Source organism: Vanellus vanellus, assembly GCF_965231255.1.
Source record: "Vanellus vanellus genome assembly, chromosome: 13".
Classification (NCBI taxonomy): domain Eukaryota; kingdom Metazoa; phylum Chordata; class Aves; order Charadriiformes; family Charadriidae; genus Vanellus; species Vanellus vanellus.
This window is the reverse complement of record NC_138918.1, coordinates 13,527,536-13,545,813: the sequence shown is the minus strand read 5'-3', so window position 1 is coordinate 13,545,813 and position 18,278 is coordinate 13,527,536. Positions and strand designations below refer to the sequence as shown.

The following is an 18,278-nucleotide window of genomic DNA, read 5'->3' as shown; positions in this document are numbered from 1 at the left end:
CAATCCTACACAGGAAGATCTAATACTTTTGGTTTATTTTGTCACTTCTTTGTAGTGTTTATTGTTTCCTCAGTACAAGAAAAGAGACTATCTCCTATCTTAGCAACCCAGTCCTTAGCTCAACTTGTAGCACTTGAACAGTCAAGAGTAATACCAGCTATTTTACTAGCAGAAATATTTTCTTTACCAGAAAAAGAAACCATTAGAGGACACCCTATATAAATAGATTACTCCACTACTGTTTTCCAGCCCCATCTGAGACAGATCAGAGCATTCCCCTGCAGTGTTAAGAGCAGCCAGGCACTCTAGAGCTTATCACTGCCATTACGTAAGTGAGCAAGAGAAGTCTACAGAAGAAGCTGCTTTTAATTGGTACAACTTGAAGTCGAAAGATTAATCAAAAAGTCAAAGCAAGGCTGACAGCCACAGATCTCAGCACCCCCCATGTTTAAGCCCCCTGCTACTCACAGCTGCAGGAGCCCTCTCCCCCTGTACCCCGAGGAGAGCCAGGTCACACCAGCCGCCCCTCCTCCCCCGCCCAGCCACGCTTACCCGGGCGAGGACTCACCTCAGGGATTACCGGCAGCTCCGAGCGCTGAGGCAGGACAACAACACCCACAAAGATGAGTTACAGGTCGCTCCAAGCGGCGCAAACAGCGGGCAGAACCGCAGAATCCCCACCTCAGAGAACAGAGCCACAGTACCAGCCACCCCAACCACCGGCAGCTCTTAAACGGCCGCCGCATCGCCCATTGGCTGCTTTGACTCACGCTCAGCAGCCGATTGGCTCAGCAGCGCCGCTTCCGCGCCGCCTCACCTGCTCGCCCCGCGACTCCACCCCCTGCGCTCCGGAAACGGGGCAGGCCCTGTCGCCGCGTTGCTATGGTGACGGAGTGGCACCGCCCCTGGACGTGACATATCCGTGACGAGACGTGTTTCCAGGGGAACTGCGGTGCATTGTGGGGCGGTGGTGTGGCCTACCTGGTAAACACGGGCGGCGGCGGCGGCGGCGGCGGCGGCGATCGTCTGTTTGAGTGAGAGGCGGCCACTGAACAGCCGCTTTGGGCTCCGAGGAGGTACCCGTGTCCTCGGGGGCCGGGTCTGGGCCCTCGGGGGCGCCGCTTCCTCGCAGTCGCTCTCCTGCTTCGCCTTGGGGGTACGTATAGGCCCAGGTTTGCGCGTTGTGAGGGCCCCGGTCGGCTGGCGGGGCCTTCTGGCGGCCCCGGCCTGCCCGCGGGCCCTTCCCGTCCCTGCGTCGGTGGGTGAGTCCCTGTCCCCCTCGGCGCGACCGGGGAAGGCCCAGATAGTGCATATCCTGAAGCAGCGTGCAGAGCTGCTGCTGCTATTTGACCCCATCACGTATCGGATTAGAGAAGAGAAACATTAATAGGATTTTTTTTTTTTCAGTATTGATACTTATTTTTGTGGAAAGATGTATGTCAAGAATGCATAATACAGCGTTACTGGTTTAACTGAATGATACAAAACCACGTTGAAGAAATGTGCTGTCAAATGGTATTGATCTGGTTTTTTCCTTTTTCTGTTACAAGGGAAAAAACAAAATGGCATCAGGGACGGTAATGAATGCCACTCCCTCAGGAGGATCAAATGATGTGAGCCTGGAAGAACCAAAGAAGATGACAAGGGAAGACTGGAGGAAAAAGAAGGAATTAGAAGAACAAAGAAAACTAGGAAATGCACCTGCTGAAGTGGACGAAGAAGGAAAGTAAGTTTTTTTAAAGCTATGGTTATTCTAAAGCTACTGCTTAAAAATGTCTTATTTCCTGTTGTGATTACAGAATAATCATGAGAGTGATACATGATTTCTGCATGAGTCATTGTAAAGTTAAATAGTTGAACTTTGTGAATTTGCTATTAACATTCCAGTAATCTTCAGAAAACTGATATTTTCCAAAAAAAGTAGGTTCAGTGTTTATCTACTTTGATCTACAGTGCTGCTGAAAAGTCCCATCTGTGCAGCTAGTTACATGTGGTATTTTAAAAGCGACCAAAACACAGTACTGGGGAACTTTACTGCGTACCCTGTTCCCTCTCCCTTGCTTCTACAAGTCTCATCGTTTCTGAGAAGAGATGTTACTATTTTTGTGCTTTGTAACATTGCATAGAATAAGGTATTTGATTTGGAGTTAGGATTTTAGGTGAATTAGATGGCAACAAAATCTCAGTGAAAGTTGGTGTTTATCTAGTTAAATTAGAGCTTGCTTTGCAATGCATCATAACAACTTCATTATTTTGTTACTACTCCTAAAGTACTGAACTTTAATGTGAGAGTTCTTTGTTTGGCTAAGTTGTGGTTGTTTTTTTTTTTCCATGTGCCATGTATTTATTACACGAAATCTTTTACAGAGATATCAATCCTCATATTCCTCAGTACATATCCTCAGTACCATGGTACATAGATCCCTCTAAAAGACCTACACTAAAGCATCAGAGACCTCAGCCAGAGAAGCAGAAACAGTATAGCACCTCTGGAGATTGGTACAAACGAGGAGTTCAAGAGGTATGCAAAATATTTTTGTCATAAAATAAAAGATTTACTTTGATTTTTTTTTAGGAAATAAGAAACGAGACATTGACTCACTATAAGGACGTGTCTCTGGTTATGTTTTTGAGAGGGACAGGAACTGGGAATTCTTATTCAGCGGGCAAGTTGCAGTGTTTTGTAATAACCAAAATATGTGTTCTGGGTTTGGGTACACCATGGGCACTTCAGTTGTATCTAAAAAATGAATTAATTCTTGGAACATGTATATGAATCTTGCAACAAGTTTGTATAACTTTTTTTGTTGTTTAGCATGCTGTAGCAACTAGATATCGTAAAGGAGCTTGTGAGAACTGTGGTGCATTGACACACAAAAAGAAAGACTGCATGGAGGTAAACTTGACTTTTATTGATGTTTTAAGGGGATTGAAAACAATTTGAATTCTCATCTTAGTGAAAAATAGCTAGCTATTGATAAAGGAAAAATTACTCATTTTGAAAAAGCTGCTTTGAAAAGGGTTACAACTATTGGCAGGTGGTTTGAAAATTTATAAAGAAATTGTTTTGTAGAAAAAAATGAAGGGAAAAAATGCTACTATTCAGGGTTTTGCTCATCAGCTCTGTAATAAGTGGTGCAATAGTAGGTGAAAACGTTTAGCCATTCATGTTAATTTGCTTTAACTCAAGTACTGCTATGGCTGTCTTTCACGTCAGCTAGAAGCCATCTGCAGAAACTGTGTTTAATTGCTTTCTTAATTGTGGAAAATAGAGTTAGAAATTGATGGGGTTTGAAGTCAGTTGCACTACTTTAAAATACAGAAATGAACTACTTGCATTTATTTACAATTCACAGGTTTATTGTGCTGAATTTAACTGGCTTTAGAAAAGCTTGACTGATACTGTTTTTAAAGGGATGTCTGAGTGAGTAACATATTTTTGTCTAATGGACTGATCCAGCCATTTTTTTTTCCTTTCAGAGACCCAGGAAAGTGGGAGCAAAATATACAGGCATGAATATTGCACCAGATGAACACGTGCAGCCTCAACTTATGTTTGATTATGATGGAAAGCGAGATCGTTGGAATGGTTATAACCCAGAAGAGCACATGAAGATTGTAGAAGAATATTCCAAGGTTGATTTGGTACGTAGGTGATATGGTTTACTGGGGAAAGCTTCAGTGTTTGGCTTGGCTGGGAGGAGGAATGTTTGTTATGTGCACTGTTAATATTAGACATTGTGCTGTATTCTTAATGAACAAATGAGGTGGATTCAGTGTTTGTAGGAAATTTTGCTTGAACTGAAAATTTAGATCAGAAATGGCAGCTGAGTATGGGTCTGAACAATAAATTGTCTCTCCAGATTGCTTACTTTTTAATAGACAAGCCTTAGAATTTATTACCCAAGATGCAGATTGAATTCCAGGCAAGAAAGGAATTTATTATCTGCCTGTATTAGAGCCAATAAATGTATATCATTCATGTTTTTTCACTTATGAATCCTTTTCATTACCGCAATGGAGCAGTGGATTATTAGTACATGTCTCTGTGCAGATTGGCACCTTGCAGTTGCAGTTAACTTTCTATCTGTAAGCACCAAATCCACGTGGACACTATTAACTTTTTAGAAGAAAAAAAAATAGCTCACTACTTTGGCTGGATGTTAGGCTAGTTCCAAAAGGTAGTTAGGTCCTAACTAACTCCCTTCGGTGCCTGGTCCCCAATATTTTCCTATAGTGCACAGGAAAGCTAATGCTAAATGTGATCTAATCAGCATGTATAAATGTCTAATGGGAGTGTTTAAAGGCTCTTCTCAGTAGTATCTAGTGACAGGACAAGAAGCAGTGGGTACAAATTGAAATACAAGAAATTCTATTAAAACATAAATAAAAATTGTTCTACTGGAAGAGCGATCAAACAGCTTGCCTGGTAAGGCTGGGGAGTCTCCATTCTTGGAGTAACCAAAACCTGCATAGACACAGTCCTGGGCAATCTGTTCTAGGCAAGCCTGCTTTAAGCGGGAGGATTGTCCTAGGTGATTGCCAGAGGTACCTCCAACATCAACTATTCTGTGTGTGGTTCTATGATGTCAAACATGCTCAAAAATTCCCTACATGCTGCTTTAGAATCTCACTTTAGATACTAGACTTTCGTGCTTCCCAGCTGAAATGTAAATGCTTGCAGCATCAGTCATGAAGTAAGTACCTTGAGCACTGAAGTTCCTAACTAGATTATGAGGCCACAATAATAAAACATGTTTGTTCTTAAACACTACTGAGCTAAAATAAGCATCTCTTTCTTAAATTAGGATGCACACAGTCATGGTATAGCTTCATAAGCTCTAGTAAACTGTTTTATTTAACAGGATAATATAAAATAGTGAAATGTTTAATGTATATATAGTGTCCTTTCCTTGAAGCTCAAAAAACAATATGGTAAAGCATAGATAGAGGAGAGAAGCTCTAGACTGCTGTTGTTTTACAAGAACCCAGAGAATTCAAACCTTTTTTTTTTTTTTTTTTAATAAGGAATATGTTTTAAATGAAAGCAGTCACAAGAGCTGCTTATGATAAGTATTACCAGATATTTGCTATTTAAAAGAAATACTAAAACAAATGCATTTTCATGATATGCAGGCCAAACGTACATTGAAAGCCCAGAAGCTTCAGGAAGAGTTAGCATCAGGAAAGCTGGAGCAAGTGGTAAGTAAACTAAACCCTAATTTATTTTTGTTTAGGCTGAATAAACATACAACAGGTTACTTCAGCTCTCTGATGCATTTATTCCCTGTACAGGGTCTGCTATTGGTTTTTATGCCCTTCAGTAATTTAAAGATTTTCCTAGCACCAGCATATTCTGTGTCACATTCAAGAACGTGAAGCATCTTCTTTCAAATTAGAGTGGCTTTGTTTTCCCCTTACGGGCAAAAATTCTATGTGATTATTATTCTTGCTAAAATTAATTCCATCGATTTTTCAGTCAGAAAAACTTGTTTTCCATGTAGTAGTTTTGCTTATGTACTGAAATGCTTTTTTATATTTAAAATTGTTATGTCTGACTAATGTTACAGTAATGACTATTACGTGACTGTGGATTGTCTTAGTAATGCTTAGTATAATTTGGAATAGGAAGGTATTTTCTTTATCTTAGAAGTAAACTTGTTTCTTCTTCAATCGTTGTTATGACTATTTTCAGTGTCTCTGGTTATTTGAAGGCTGACTATATGTATTTCCCTCTGGCTTATAACTCTGCGGAGTTTGCATCTTCCACTAACTTCTAGAAAGTCCTCTTATAAAATTCTAATTTTAAAAGGCATTTCTGATAATATTATAAGTTTATAAAATGGGAAAAAGTAGAGACTGCTACTGGTCAGAAGCAGTTTCTTTAATCAACATGGTAAGAAAGAAAACACCAAGCAAAAGACTTACAATTGGGCCTCAATTTTCCAGAGGTTGTCACGTTGCATTTTGTCACTAGGTGGCAGAGTGAATTTAACCTCCAACCCAGCACAAACTACAGCGTTCCGACCTTTCCTGATAGAAAAGATTCTTTCTCTTTTTGATGCCTGTTTTCACTACAAGGCAACATTGTTGGCTTCGTATACGTAGTCCTTACAAAATGGACCTGAAAGAAGAAAAGTAGGTTTGAAATATAAGAACTATCTCTGATGGAGAGGACCAAGACTGATGCCAATTTGCTGGTCAGTCTTCCAGGACTTGCTGTTGTTTCCATTTTTACTGCTGCAAGTATTCTCAAGTTGGAGGCTAAGCAGGTTAAAAAAAAATAAATTCTGGCTCTGTTTCTCCAGATTAAATTATGGCTTCTGATTCATGCTCAGTATTCCTGTCAATCCTAGCTAAATACTTGCATATGTATATCTTCTTAATTATTTTTTTAAGTTTTCAGAATTGAATCTTGGTTATATTTGCATGATAGGAAATATTCTACTCTAAAAGGTTAGTGTTCAAAGGCATAGCAAGCTCTAAATAACAGTGACAGTCCTAGAGTTTGCCATTCTTGCAAATGCTTGGAAAATTAGTTGGGAATACAGTGAAAAGGTCTCCAACATGCATCTGTAATAGAGACATTTATAAGCCCTTTCCTAGAACATTCAAAATATAGCAGTCTTTGTGCATTGGGTGCCACAGGTAAATTGTATTTTACATCCAGTATCAAAGCTCTGCTTTGATTACTCTTTACCTCCCTCCCATCTTTCCTCTCTCCACTATCTTGTCTTCTATGCTGATGTGCTCTTTGTTTGCTGCAGAACTCCCCAAGACACCAGTGGGGAGAAGAGGAACCAAATTCACAGACAGTAAGATGATTACCCACTGCATCACGCCATGGGCAGAGAAAACGACTAGTAGTTAGTGAAACAAGGGTGGTGTAAGGGTTTCAATGTTAGGTTCATGCCACTGGCTGCCTATTCTTTTGGGCAGAGGTTGTTTGATTTCATAGAGGGGGTTCTGGTTTTGTTTTAACTTGTGTGTTGTCAAACCTTAAAGATGCAAGCAAATAACTAGTTTTTAATGTGGCCTATTTTGCCCAAGACAACTGTTTTCTTAATGTCGTCACAGTTATGTTTTTGTAACTTCCCATACATAGAAGTGGAAATCCTTTAAAAAGAGTATTTTTGAAAACTGTTGAATGTTAGATTAGCATGTTACTAGCATGACAGCACACTTAAGCCCAACTATATGATGCTAACTTTTAACCACAGGATTGCAGATTTTTTTAATGAAACCACTAAAATCAGATTCTCGTACTTGTCTCTAGAGCGAATGTTCCTCTTTGATTTAGAAGTTTCCCATCTCTCCTCAGGAAAGAGATCATAACAGTGAAGATGAAGATGAAGATAAATATGCAGATGACATTGATATGCCTGGGCAGAACTTTGACTCTAAAAGACGTATCACAGTTCGAAATTTACGTATTCGGGAAGATATTGCAAAAGTGAGTAAAGAATTCTTTACAAATGTTCTTTTCTATTCATGAGAGTTAATTTCAAAAAAATTGTATGCTCAGTTACTAATGAGTTTGCGCATGGGTTTTGGGGTTGGGAGGTTAAGGTCTGTTCTGAGTTTTATTCCTGCTCATGTTAGGACTTTGTTAAGGTCATCCTTTTACACAGATACACGTTTTTAAAATGCTAAGCTGGGGGATACATTAGTAACTCCAGTTCTCTTAAAATCACAAATATTGAACATCTTCTATGCTGTTTTCTTTCCCTAGTACTTGAGGAATCTAGATCCAAACTCTGCTTATTATGATCCCAAAACAAGAGCGATGAGGGAGAACCCATATGCCAATACAGGCAAGAATCCAGATGAGTAAGTTAAAAGTGTCATGCTTGCCTATCCAACAAAACTGTGTTAAAAATGAGATTCATAGTTTTGTATTTTCTTTTATTTGTATGTCCTTTTAGTAATGAATCTCTAGTCAGCTATGGATAGAAGTAAACACAGAAAAAATTGTTTCATTTAGCAGCACTTTTTGTTTTAGTATATGAAGGTGGTATCTTAGTAATCCTAGCCCTTAATCTGCAGGGTTAGGTGGACCACCGTTTAGTGTAATGATCTGTACAAGGATTAGAACACTGCTGTATCTAGAGGTGATACCTGTAAACAGTAATGGCGTTTAGGTAAAGTATTTCAGTAACCAAATCTTAAACTTCATCCCTTGTTTGTTGGGAGGCGATCAGCACTGGAGACTAGCATGGAGTATCTGTGATACCTAACTAAATGCCCTGAATTAGGAGCAAAAGCTCCTCGTATATTAATGGAGTCTGCATAGAAAAAGTCTGAAAGCTTTGGCATTTTCTAGATAGACAACTTAATTAAAGAATGCCATAGGCTGGCTTTTGGCTGTACACATGGCTGTCTCGCTTAATACCCCGGTCAAGCACTTGAGCTGTGAACTTGCTATGACCTGCAGAGGACTGTAGACATACAGAGTAGACAGGCTGCGAGTAGAAACATTTATATAGAGTACAGTAATTGGATTATCTCACTGCCTGAAATAGAATGGCAGTGGGTAAATGCTAGCAAATAACGCTTTTTCTACCTCTCCTTGCCCCCAGCTAGAGTAATGCCAGTCAGTTCTTTTTTTTTTTTTTTAGATGCAGATGCTTTCACTTCTCTCCAGAGTCATAATTTGACCTTTGTTGAATCTGTGCTTCTGCCACAGCACTGCAGACTGTAAATTTTTCAGTGGGAAACTGGATTGTTAACATTATTTGATTTTTCAACCTGTGTTTCATATATCCATTGTGAATCTCTTCAAGGGGTGTGCAAAAGGTGATTGAGAGCAGTAAAGCTATTACCAGGCTTTAACTCACTAAAATACACTGGGCTGGGTAGGAGGAGAGGTTCATAAATCCAAAAGCTGAGAGTCGCTATCCTAGAATATCACTTAACCATTCATGCATATTTATTGTGCAATTAGATCCAAGCTTGACTTGTGGTGCTTGGTATCCCAGACAAAGCTCCAGGTCTGTCATAAATGTTTCTGTATAAACACAGGCATCAAGTATTCCGAGTTGCTGTCTTTCACGTAATACTTTCGTGACTCTATGGGGAGCCTAGACTTTCATTTCATAGAGTTTCTTTCCTCTGCCTCCATTCATAATTCTCGGGCACAAAGGAGAATTTTTACTTTCTCGTTGATGTTCCATGATTGTGTTTAAAAGGAAATCATGTTACCTGAATGCTAAGAATCATACTGTTCTTTTCTGCAGAGTTGGTTATGCAGGTGACAACTTTGTTCGCTACACTGGAGATACAATTTCAATGGCACAGACTCAGTGTAAGTGGGTTTTGGGGTTGGTTGTTTTTTTTAAGGAAATGGACTTAAAAGCCTTAAGTTAACAATGCTTCTTTCCTGCAAGACAGTAATGAATGTTTTTAGATTGTGGCTTTTTTCCAAATTATTACAAAGTCAAAGATCATAATTTGAGGGAAGGACTTCTTACTAGGGCATGTAGCGATAGGACGAGGGGGAATGGCTTTAAACTGGAAGTGGGCAGCTTCAGATTAAACATTAGGAAGACGTTTTTCACTTTAAGGGTGGTGAGGCACTGTAACAGGTTGCCCAGAGAAGTTGTTGAGGCCCCATCCCTGGAGGTGTTCAAGGCCAGGCTGGACGTGGCCCTGGGCAACCTGGTCTAGTGGGAGGTGTCCCTGCCTATGGCAGAGGGGTTGGAACTCGATGATCTTCAAGGTCCTTTACAACCTAAACCATTCTATGATTCTATGAAAGCACTTGTCAGTTTTAGAATAAGTAATGAGTGAAACCTCTTGTGTACACAGTGTTTGCTTGGGAGGCTTATGACAAAGGCTCTGAAGTTCATCTTCAAGCAGACCCTACAAAATTAGAGCTACTTTATAAATCCTTCAAAGTGAAAAAAGAAGATTTCAAGGCACAGCAGAAAGAAAGCATCCTAGAGAAGGTAACAGATGTTTGGTTTTATTTAATAAGAATTCTGTTGAGTTTGAAGTCTGGGTCTTGGGGAACAAATAGGATTACTAACGCTATATGAAAATGCATCAGCTGTTCCCAGCATCTTAGATTTATACAAAGATTTTTATGTCTATACACACTATCTCATCAATTGGATTGACTGTGTTACTTAACGTAGGGACCTTTGGCATTTCTTTGGATTATTGGGAGCTGTTTACTTAACCGTCAGAGTTTCTCCAGTGAAAAATCTGACAGCAGCATGTAGGAGGAGTGGGCATTTAGATTTATTTTTTTTAAATAATACGAGTGGTTGAAAAAATTCTTCTGCTGTTTAAATGTGGTATGTTTTGTAAAATACCCAAGTAACTGTCTCCCAATATTATTTTTAAATTTTCCTTTGCTTTTAATGTGACAAGCAGAATTTTAGACTTGAGTTTTCGGTGCAGTCTTCTAGATAAATATTTATTTTATATTTTGCTACTGCTTTCTTGGACAACTAATAAAGAACTAGATAATCCATTTAGAATCTAACCTTATCAACATACAAGTTCAAGAGGAACATGAAGTACTGCTGTGGTTATACCACAGCCGTTTGGTTTGGTCTGAAAAGTTTTCCTGCTTTGAGTGAAAAATATCACTGTTGTAACTGTCCAGGCATTTTAAACAACAAAAGCAAAAAAAAAAGCCAACCAAACAAACCACCACCAAAAACTACCATGGGGGCCATAGGAGGAGATGTATTTCTCTTAGCTGTTCACTAAAGATTAAACTGTCTCTGTCCACTTCTTTTGTGTCTTCTTCAGAAGGTACTGAAGGTGAAGATTTTGAAGTGTATGCTTAACTACGTAAAAGGTGGGAATTTTTGCAAAACTATTAAATGTCATTTCTGTGTGCATTTTAGTATGGAGGACAAGAACATCTGGATGCCCCACCAGCTGAACTGCTGTTAGCTCAAACAGAAGATTACGTGGAGTACTCTAGACATGGAACAGTCATCAAAGGACAAGAGAAAGCTATTGCTTGCTCTAAATATGAAGAGGATGTAAAGATCAACAACCATACTGTAAGCCCTAGCTTATGTAAAAATTATAAAAAAATTATGTTCCTTCCCATTGGAAGAGTATGAGGTATGGTAGAACACAGTATAATATAATTAATACAGCAAATAAATTTTTCCTGTCTCAAATGTGACACTCTCCCTTTTCTGTTAAGGATGAATGTTGTCATGGTTGCAACGTGAATTTGAGGAGTTGTGAAGGCAATGTTAAACCGAAGGGGAAGTTACTGTATTTCCCTTCAACTTTGAATATGAGTTGACCACATCCTGTTGCTTTTCTCTTTGTTGAAACTGTACCTGTAAGGCCAATGTAAAATTGTGAAAGTATTTTCATAACTTTCCCTTCTGGATTGTTTGAATAATTTTATTTATCAGTATATAACCTCAAGAATAAATTGCAGCCTGCCTCTTAACGGGAGTGTCATCGTGGACATAACTGCTATGGTGTCTTCTCTTGCAGTGCATTTGGGGGTCATACTGGAAAGAAGGCAAATGGGGTTACAAATGCTGCCACTCGTTTGTCAAGTACTCATACTGTACAGGAGAAGCTGGGAAAGAAATTGCTGTAAGTATTGTCTTATTTAGTCACTTGGAAAGAGCTAAAAAGCATTCATCTTCCTCCCTAAGTTTGAGACTGTTTTGCTTTTGGGAGGAGTCTTGGTTTGTTTGGGGGTTGTGGTTTGTTTTATTTATTTTTTTTGTCCTTCACCTTTCAAACGTGCTTAGTAAATGGGTATCCTTCCTCTTGTCTATTGTATAGAATACTGAAGCAAGCTTACTGGAAGAGCAACCCAGGGAGGAAGAACACATGACAAAACCCAAAACACTGATGGAGGTAGGTTGTTTCCCTTCCTCAGGTAGGCAGTTATTTCTCTTCAGCATTTGAAGAGATGAAAAGATATGTATAACTATACATGTATATATAAATATATATGTATAACTACAAAATTATGTAAGTCATAATGAGTCTGAAAATTATTAGACTGCATTATTAGATCATTAACATCTCCATTGAAAACTAAGCTCTCAAAGAGCATTAGTAGATGCTTGGGATTTAGTGTCTTGAGCATTAGTAATGTTTGCAAGTTGCATCTTAACCGTAGCTGGTTTTCCACCTTACAGATCCACCAAGAGAAACAGAAAGAGAAGAAAAAGAAGAAGCATAAGAAGAGCTCAAATTCAGATAGTGAGGGTGAAGAGAAAAAGAAGCAAGAAAAACTTAAAAAGGTGCACTGTATTCTTCAGTGGTTTTGTGGCAAAAAGATCCTTAAATACGTTTTACAGCAATGTTGGTTTTATGAAGCCTGTAATGCAGTTCTCGTGGTGTTCTGTGGGATGTTCTTTGATGCTAATTTTGAGAGAAAGCAAATTTAAAATGCTGTTTGATGTTCTAAAGTACACTTCCTATTTCTCAGACAAACACGCAATAAATATTTAGTTTTGGAAGCCTTAAGTTTAGAAGATTTAGAACACTTCCTTTCTAGGCATCTATTACAGGTGTAGATCTATAAAAGACATTGGAGAACACAATGATTTGGGTATTGAAGAAAGATGGAGAGATCAAAGGCACTGTCAAATCTTAACTTAGCACTTTTTATCCCAGACTTGGGCCCAGTCTCACAGTTGATGCAATAAGTCCACCACCAAGCTATCTGCTGACTGCTGCTCAACAGCCCTTCCACAAGCACAGCAGCCTGCCTCTGGATATTCACAGTGTAAAACTGATATCAAACTATGGTTAATCAAAGCAATGTACAAATGCAACTTCTTTACAGTAGCGAGAATGAGCAACAGAAGTAGTTTGAGGAATGGGATAATATGTATTTCAAAGAGCTTTTAAAAAAAAAAAAACCAACACGCAGATTAAAAAAAAAAAAAAAAAAGCAAACCCAAACCCCTAAGATGATATGCTTGCTTATCTGCTTTTGTACTTGCTGGATCATGTTTACATTTTAGGTAAAGCCAAGGAGTTTCTTTCTTGATTTGGGCAACTAGAAAGAGATTAAAGTATCTTGTTTGCTAAGTACCATTTTACCATCATTTTATGTTAAACACTAAAAATTGAGGATTAAATGAAATGTGCTGTAGGTGGGCCAGACAGATGTGCGCTGCTTATACCACCATTCTGCCTGCTGCTTGTTCATTATACTAGAATCTAATACAAACTTTCATTGCTATTTTTGCTTAACTTTTGTTGTGTTGTTTTTTTTCTTTGCTTTCATTTCAGGCGCTAAATGCAGAAGAGGCTCGTCTTCTCCACGTTAAAGAAATCATGCAGTTAGATGAGAGGAAGAGACCATACAACAGCGTATATGAAACCAGGGAGCCAACAGAAGAGGAAATGGAAGCCTATAGAATGAAACGTCAGAGACCTGATGACCCCATGGCCTCTTTTCTTGGACAGTAGTCATGGTGAAAATCATTCCAATATACAAGACTCTCTTTCATACTTGTTTAAGGCTCTGTAGACACTTGTTACCTTCCAAGTGTGGAAGTACCAGAAATAGCAGAGACCTTTTTTTGCACCAGGGAAGTTGGTGAAGACTTCTTTCAACAGACATAAGCAGTCCAACGCTTAAAGAATTTTATATGTGTGTGTACATATACGTATACAGTCACAAATGTATATATACACATATATATAAAATTATATGTATATATAAAATACATACACCTACTCTATAAATTCTTTACTGGAAGAGAAAATATCTGATACTGGCTGGCATTCTAGGTTTGTATGGCCAACTAATATATGCATAAAGTCATGATACATTCAGTAAAAGACTAAAAAAATGGTCAGCAGATGTCGTTTCATATAGAACAAAAATTGTTGAAAAAACAATTTGATACACCTACTGAAGCCTCTTATTTGTAAAGGGTGTTGCCTGTCACATGGCTTTAAAAGGAGATATAGTTTCTGTCTTGATCACTTTGCAGTAAGTATTTTGGAAATGTAAAAATAGATTGCTTTGTACAATTTTGGTTAAATTAATACAAAGGTCTTAAATACTGTCCAACCTTTTTAATGAAGAGGTTAGGAGAAGCTGACTGTAGAGCTTTTAAATTCTAATCCTGTTTCTGCAGATGTTAATATACAAATTTCAGTTGCAAAGATCTGAGTTTTTTGGTTTGCTGTTTGACAACAGTATTCACCTTACCCTTACAACTTCCAGAATCCTGTTACATGGTATCATACCAAGTGTCAGGTTCTAATACCTTGTGATAATGTGAAACAGCGGCTGCTTTGTGTTTGGCGATATTAGTCCTTAAACTGGGAGTTTCCCCTTTAACTATTAAAAGTTGAAGAAATGAGTGAAAAAACTGCACAGCATGACTTGGAAGGCTTAAGAATTACTTCTGTTATGGCTTAAACTGTCTTATGAAATATGGCTTTTATAACCACATTTAATGTGGTTATATTAATGGTAGGACAAGGAAGGCTCCGTAATCTTGGCTTTTCTTCTTAAAATTAAGAACCCGATTACAATTTCCACTTTGTAAACAATAAGGAAGTTGAAGTTACTGGAAGAAAATGAAACATGTTATGCCTGTAACATGGTGTACCTGCAATTTCCACCTGTAAAGCTGGTTTCTTTTTTTATCAGGTTTTCTCCAAGTCTGCTTCCCCCTTTTTTTTTTGTGTTAGAGAATTCTAATGAGTAAGGCTGTATACAGACTTTATTTTATAAAACCTATAAATCTGACTGCGGACTTTTTTTATTTTGTAAAACTTGATTTTAAAATCCTCTTAGCACTTGCAAAAAAATATAACCAACTAGTGAGGTCAAAGATCTGGCAGTGGAATTGTTAGTATAACCAAATACCAGGAAGGAAAAACTTCAAAGAACAGAAATCAGCTTTTGCAGAAACTGCTTTTATGTTTTCAGAAACGATGTGGATTTAGACAGTCGGAGAGGGGAAAATATTAGGGATATAGTTTTCCTTCCACTACGCTAGTGACTTAAAGTTCTAGGTTTCCCCATCAGTTCATGTTCTGACCTTTCGAGGTTATGGATAATTTCAAGGGGAAACTGCTCTTTTCCACAAATAATTACACACAATAAACATTTAAGTGTTGGGGGTGTGATTTCACAGACACTTTGAGGATTGAGTATTTTAATTTAGCATACAGAAGTGCTAATAATGGAAATCCTGCATTAGTCTGCAGTGTAGTTCTATGTTAAATCTATCTGTGATATTTTCATTGATGATCAAAATTTTAGGTCAAGTGTTCAACTGTGTTCCAGAGATCTTCTGGTATGACCTGAATGCTGACTGTCCTTGGATGATTTTGCTGAGTTAGCTGCACTGTAAACTCTTATTCTTCTCAGGGCTGTAACATCTGGAGTTCTGGCCAGCATACCTCCAGCTGCAGAGATACCAACTGCTGTTGTCTTAGTCAGTGCCAAGTTCAATTTGAGGAAACAGGAGATGTCAGAAGGGTCCATGTTATCAGTTCCTTGAGCTATTTAGGTACCTTTCTAAAAGTAGCTAGAGACTTGCAATTCAGAAATAACACTGAAAAGAGCAATTTAAAACAAACAAATAATTCACCAGTCTAGGCAGCCTGTAAAGTTCAGATTTAAACTCTTGTTTTGTAAGTATTTTTACATTCAGGAGAAAACTGGGGAGAGCATTAAAGGTGTACGTATTTTAGAAGCCAATAAACATGTTCAGTGCTACAGAGAGATATGTTTATTACAAATAAACATACTGAATTCCACCTAAAGCTGACTCATGCGGATGGATTTTCTTTTCAGTACCAGAAGACGTGACTGTCACTTACTTTCCGCCATGCCCTGTTTCGCTCTGCTAAGAGAGAGCCTATTAGTAGCGCTTTATTAAGAATAGAGGTCCTTGAGCTTGTGACTGATACGCAGTAGATCTCGAGTCTCAACAGTTAAAGGACAAATAAAGCTGAAAACATGTTGTCCTATTTATATCATAAAGGTTAAATGTTAAAGAACATTGTGGATCTGATCATGAGGATTAATTTTTCTCCATCTGCTTCCCCTTAGATTTGGCATGCAATATGACTGTGCATATCCAAAGACCGCTTCCTATTACACAGAAGAATTTTTCCTTTCTCAGATGAGTTTGAAACAAGTTTGTAAGCTGGCTTGGACAAAAGCAAACACACAGTGAAAATGCAGAGGCAGCTGAAGTTGGGAACGTCTGTTCCTTGCACGCACAAAGATAGAAGTGAGGCGAGAGGAAATTTCTGAGCCTGGTAACACAGACTAGTCAAATTCTCAAATCGTAATACAAGACAGACCTTCCCAGCACAGTTAGGATAGCTTTCGCTGAATCTTGCCCTTGGCAAAACTCGAAAATTATTTTCTCAACTCCCTTTTCAACAATTACTTGGATTGCCTCATTTTTCATCCTGTTGAGTACTGTCAGTCTGCGAACTGTGCACTAGCCAGCTGATTTGAAGAGGTTTGCATTTTTAAAATGTAGATTAAAACATTCTCCTTTTTGGTTTTTTTTTGTGTTTTTTTTGTTGTTGTTGTTGTTGAAAAGTGTAGCGTTCTGTGTTACCTTTCAAGGCACGCCAGAAGGTAGTTCTTTTACTGTCTCCACATTACTTTGTAATTGGATCTTTATGGCTTTCCTGAGTGGGTTAATGAAAGAGATGCACTGTTCTACGCGAGCGTAATTGTTTTAGGCTGTTGAGGGATCAGAAAAAAGCAGAAATGATAGCAATTAGTTAAGGAGGAAATGGAGTTCAACTTCTAGGAAAAAGAAAAAACAACAGCAGGGAGGATTTTCTGTGCCCACTAGTGCCTAGTGCAACCCAGTAACTGCAGTTTTCCATGCTGCTTTTGAGTATAACTTTACTCCATTCAGGCCCAAACACTGTGGCCTGAACTATGTGCAGGCAACTCCTTATCGTTCTGTTAGCACTCCTGTTTGCATCCATTTTGCCGAATGCAAAAAAGAGACAGAAATATTATTCTAACTTAAAAGTAGTTATTTTACATGGAAGAAATTTGTTCACGTTTCTTAAATGACCTAACCAGACAGAAACCTGCCAGGGTAGTAGATAACGATGATTTTTGCTTCTGCAAAAGGCATTTCAGACCTCAGTGGAACAGAGAAAAAATTCACTTTGCCTAAGAAAACCTTGCTCAGTGGACAGATGAGCAAACCTGAAATTTCTAAGCTACAATATCTTAAAAGTAGGTCCGGTAATTCCAAAGCATTGTAGAAACGGCCTCCACCCAGCCACTCATTCACACAGCATTTGGATCTAAGCCCAGTCCTTGCCCTGTTCCTCTGTTACCTCCCACCACATCTCTTTAAGAGCGGGACCTTTTTTCAGATGCGTTTACCTCTTTAGCATATTTGCGTACGCATTTGTTCTTGATATTCAATATACAGCTAAGGACTACAAATTTGGCTCCAACACCATCTCACAGCAGAGCTTTAACCCGTTGCTGCTCTTTATTCACAAGCTGCTACAACGTGTGCTCACAGCACATGGGGCAAGCGGCTGCTGGAGCACATGCCCTGAGGTGGACGTTGCCCTGTTAGCAGGGCAGCTCTTGCAGCAGCACGGGTGACGCAGGAGTCCGCTCGCACTGGCAGTGCTCAGTGTTCTGCACATCCTGGTCGGGAAGGGGTTGTGCCACCAGCCTCTGGGCTGCATGAAACGCAAGCTGGGGGGGGGGGTGGTGGTGCCACCAGCTGGCTTCTGGTTTCGCTCAGCTGTCCCTTCTTGCTTTACCAAGTCTCATGCTGGGCACGTGCAGAAGCAAAAGCCCTGGGCTGCAGGGTTTAACACCGGAGAGCAGCACAGCCCCACACTATATTCTGACAATATACTAATATTTTCTCAATATTTGAGGAATAGCTGAAAGGCCATTTTTAGCATATTATTGGTTGTCTAAGAACAGAAAATCCAGTTCTAACGCAAAATTCTCAGCTTGGAAAGCAGCAGCAAGAGAGAGAATTTTCTTTGTAGCTGTTACTATGTGCACAGACTGTCACCGGTCACTCACAATGGAAGTAATTTTTCACTCATCTCTAGGGGTTGCTGCTTTGCCCTGAAGGATAGAAGCACTGCACCGTGACACAGGTAAGTGACATTTGTCGCTGGCTTTCCTGGCTTGGGCAAATGCTGCCCGTGTCCCCAGGTACTGGGATTGCGGCTGCTGCTACAGGCTCCAGAAGTGGAGCTGGAATATTTTGTATTTGGGGAAATACAAGGCATTTTAAGAAGAGCGTTTTCTTGTCTAACTGTGTTATTAAACACCTAGG

At 39.1% G+C, this 18,278-nt stretch overlaps 1 protein-coding gene across 3 annotated transcripts; it reads left to right on the top strand.

The window, feature by feature from the left end:
* The first annotated feature begins 985 nt into the window (after window positions 1-985).
* On the top strand, window positions 986-16,499 carry SLU7 (SLU7 homolog, splicing factor). 3 transcript variants are annotated; one of them, XM_082489837.1, is made up of 17 exons: window positions 986-1,156; window positions 1,551-1,726; window positions 2,368-2,521; window positions 2,816-2,896; window positions 3,481-3,645; window positions 5,137-5,202; window positions 6,768-6,815; window positions 7,322-7,453; window positions 7,733-7,830; window positions 9,237-9,304; window positions 9,808-9,947; window positions 10,860-11,021; window positions 11,476-11,580; window positions 11,776-11,850; window positions 12,138-12,242; window positions 13,243-13,427; window positions 16,034-16,499. In XM_082489837.1, exons 2-16 carry the CDS (start codon window positions 1,563-1,565, stop codon window positions 13,420-13,422), a joined length of 1,743 nt encoding a protein of 580 aa, XP_082345963.1. In that variant the 5' UTR covers window positions 986-1,156; window positions 1,551-1,562; the 3' UTR covers window positions 13,423-13,427; window positions 16,034-16,499. The 3 variants fall into 3 exon arrangements, with proteins under 3 accessions (XP_082345963.1, XP_082345962.1, XP_082345964.1); XM_082489836.1 differs by lacking the exon at window positions 16,034-16,499 and having other exon boundaries at window positions 13,243-14,129; XM_082489838.1 differs by lacking the exons at window positions 6,768-6,815; window positions 16,034-16,499 and having other exon boundaries at window positions 987-1,156; window positions 13,243-14,129.
* Window positions 16,500-18,278: the final 1,779 nt, after the last annotated feature.

What these genes read in the sequence shown, in the direction of transcription:
- SLU7 (XM_082489837.1), top strand. Translation starts at nt 1,563, where the DNA reads ATGGCATCAGGGACGGTAATGAATGCCACTCCCTCAGGAGGATCAAAT. An exon ending in CAGGAAAGCTGGAGCAAGTG is followed by an intron (nt 5,203 to 6,767) that starts GTAAGTAAACTA and finishes TGTTTGCTGCAG; the next exon opens with AACTCCCCAAGACACCAGTG. An exon ending in AACCCAAAACACTGATGGAG is followed by an intron (nt 11,851 to 12,137) that starts GTAGGTTGTTTC and finishes TCCACCTTACAG; the next exon opens with ATCCACCAAGAGAAACAGAA.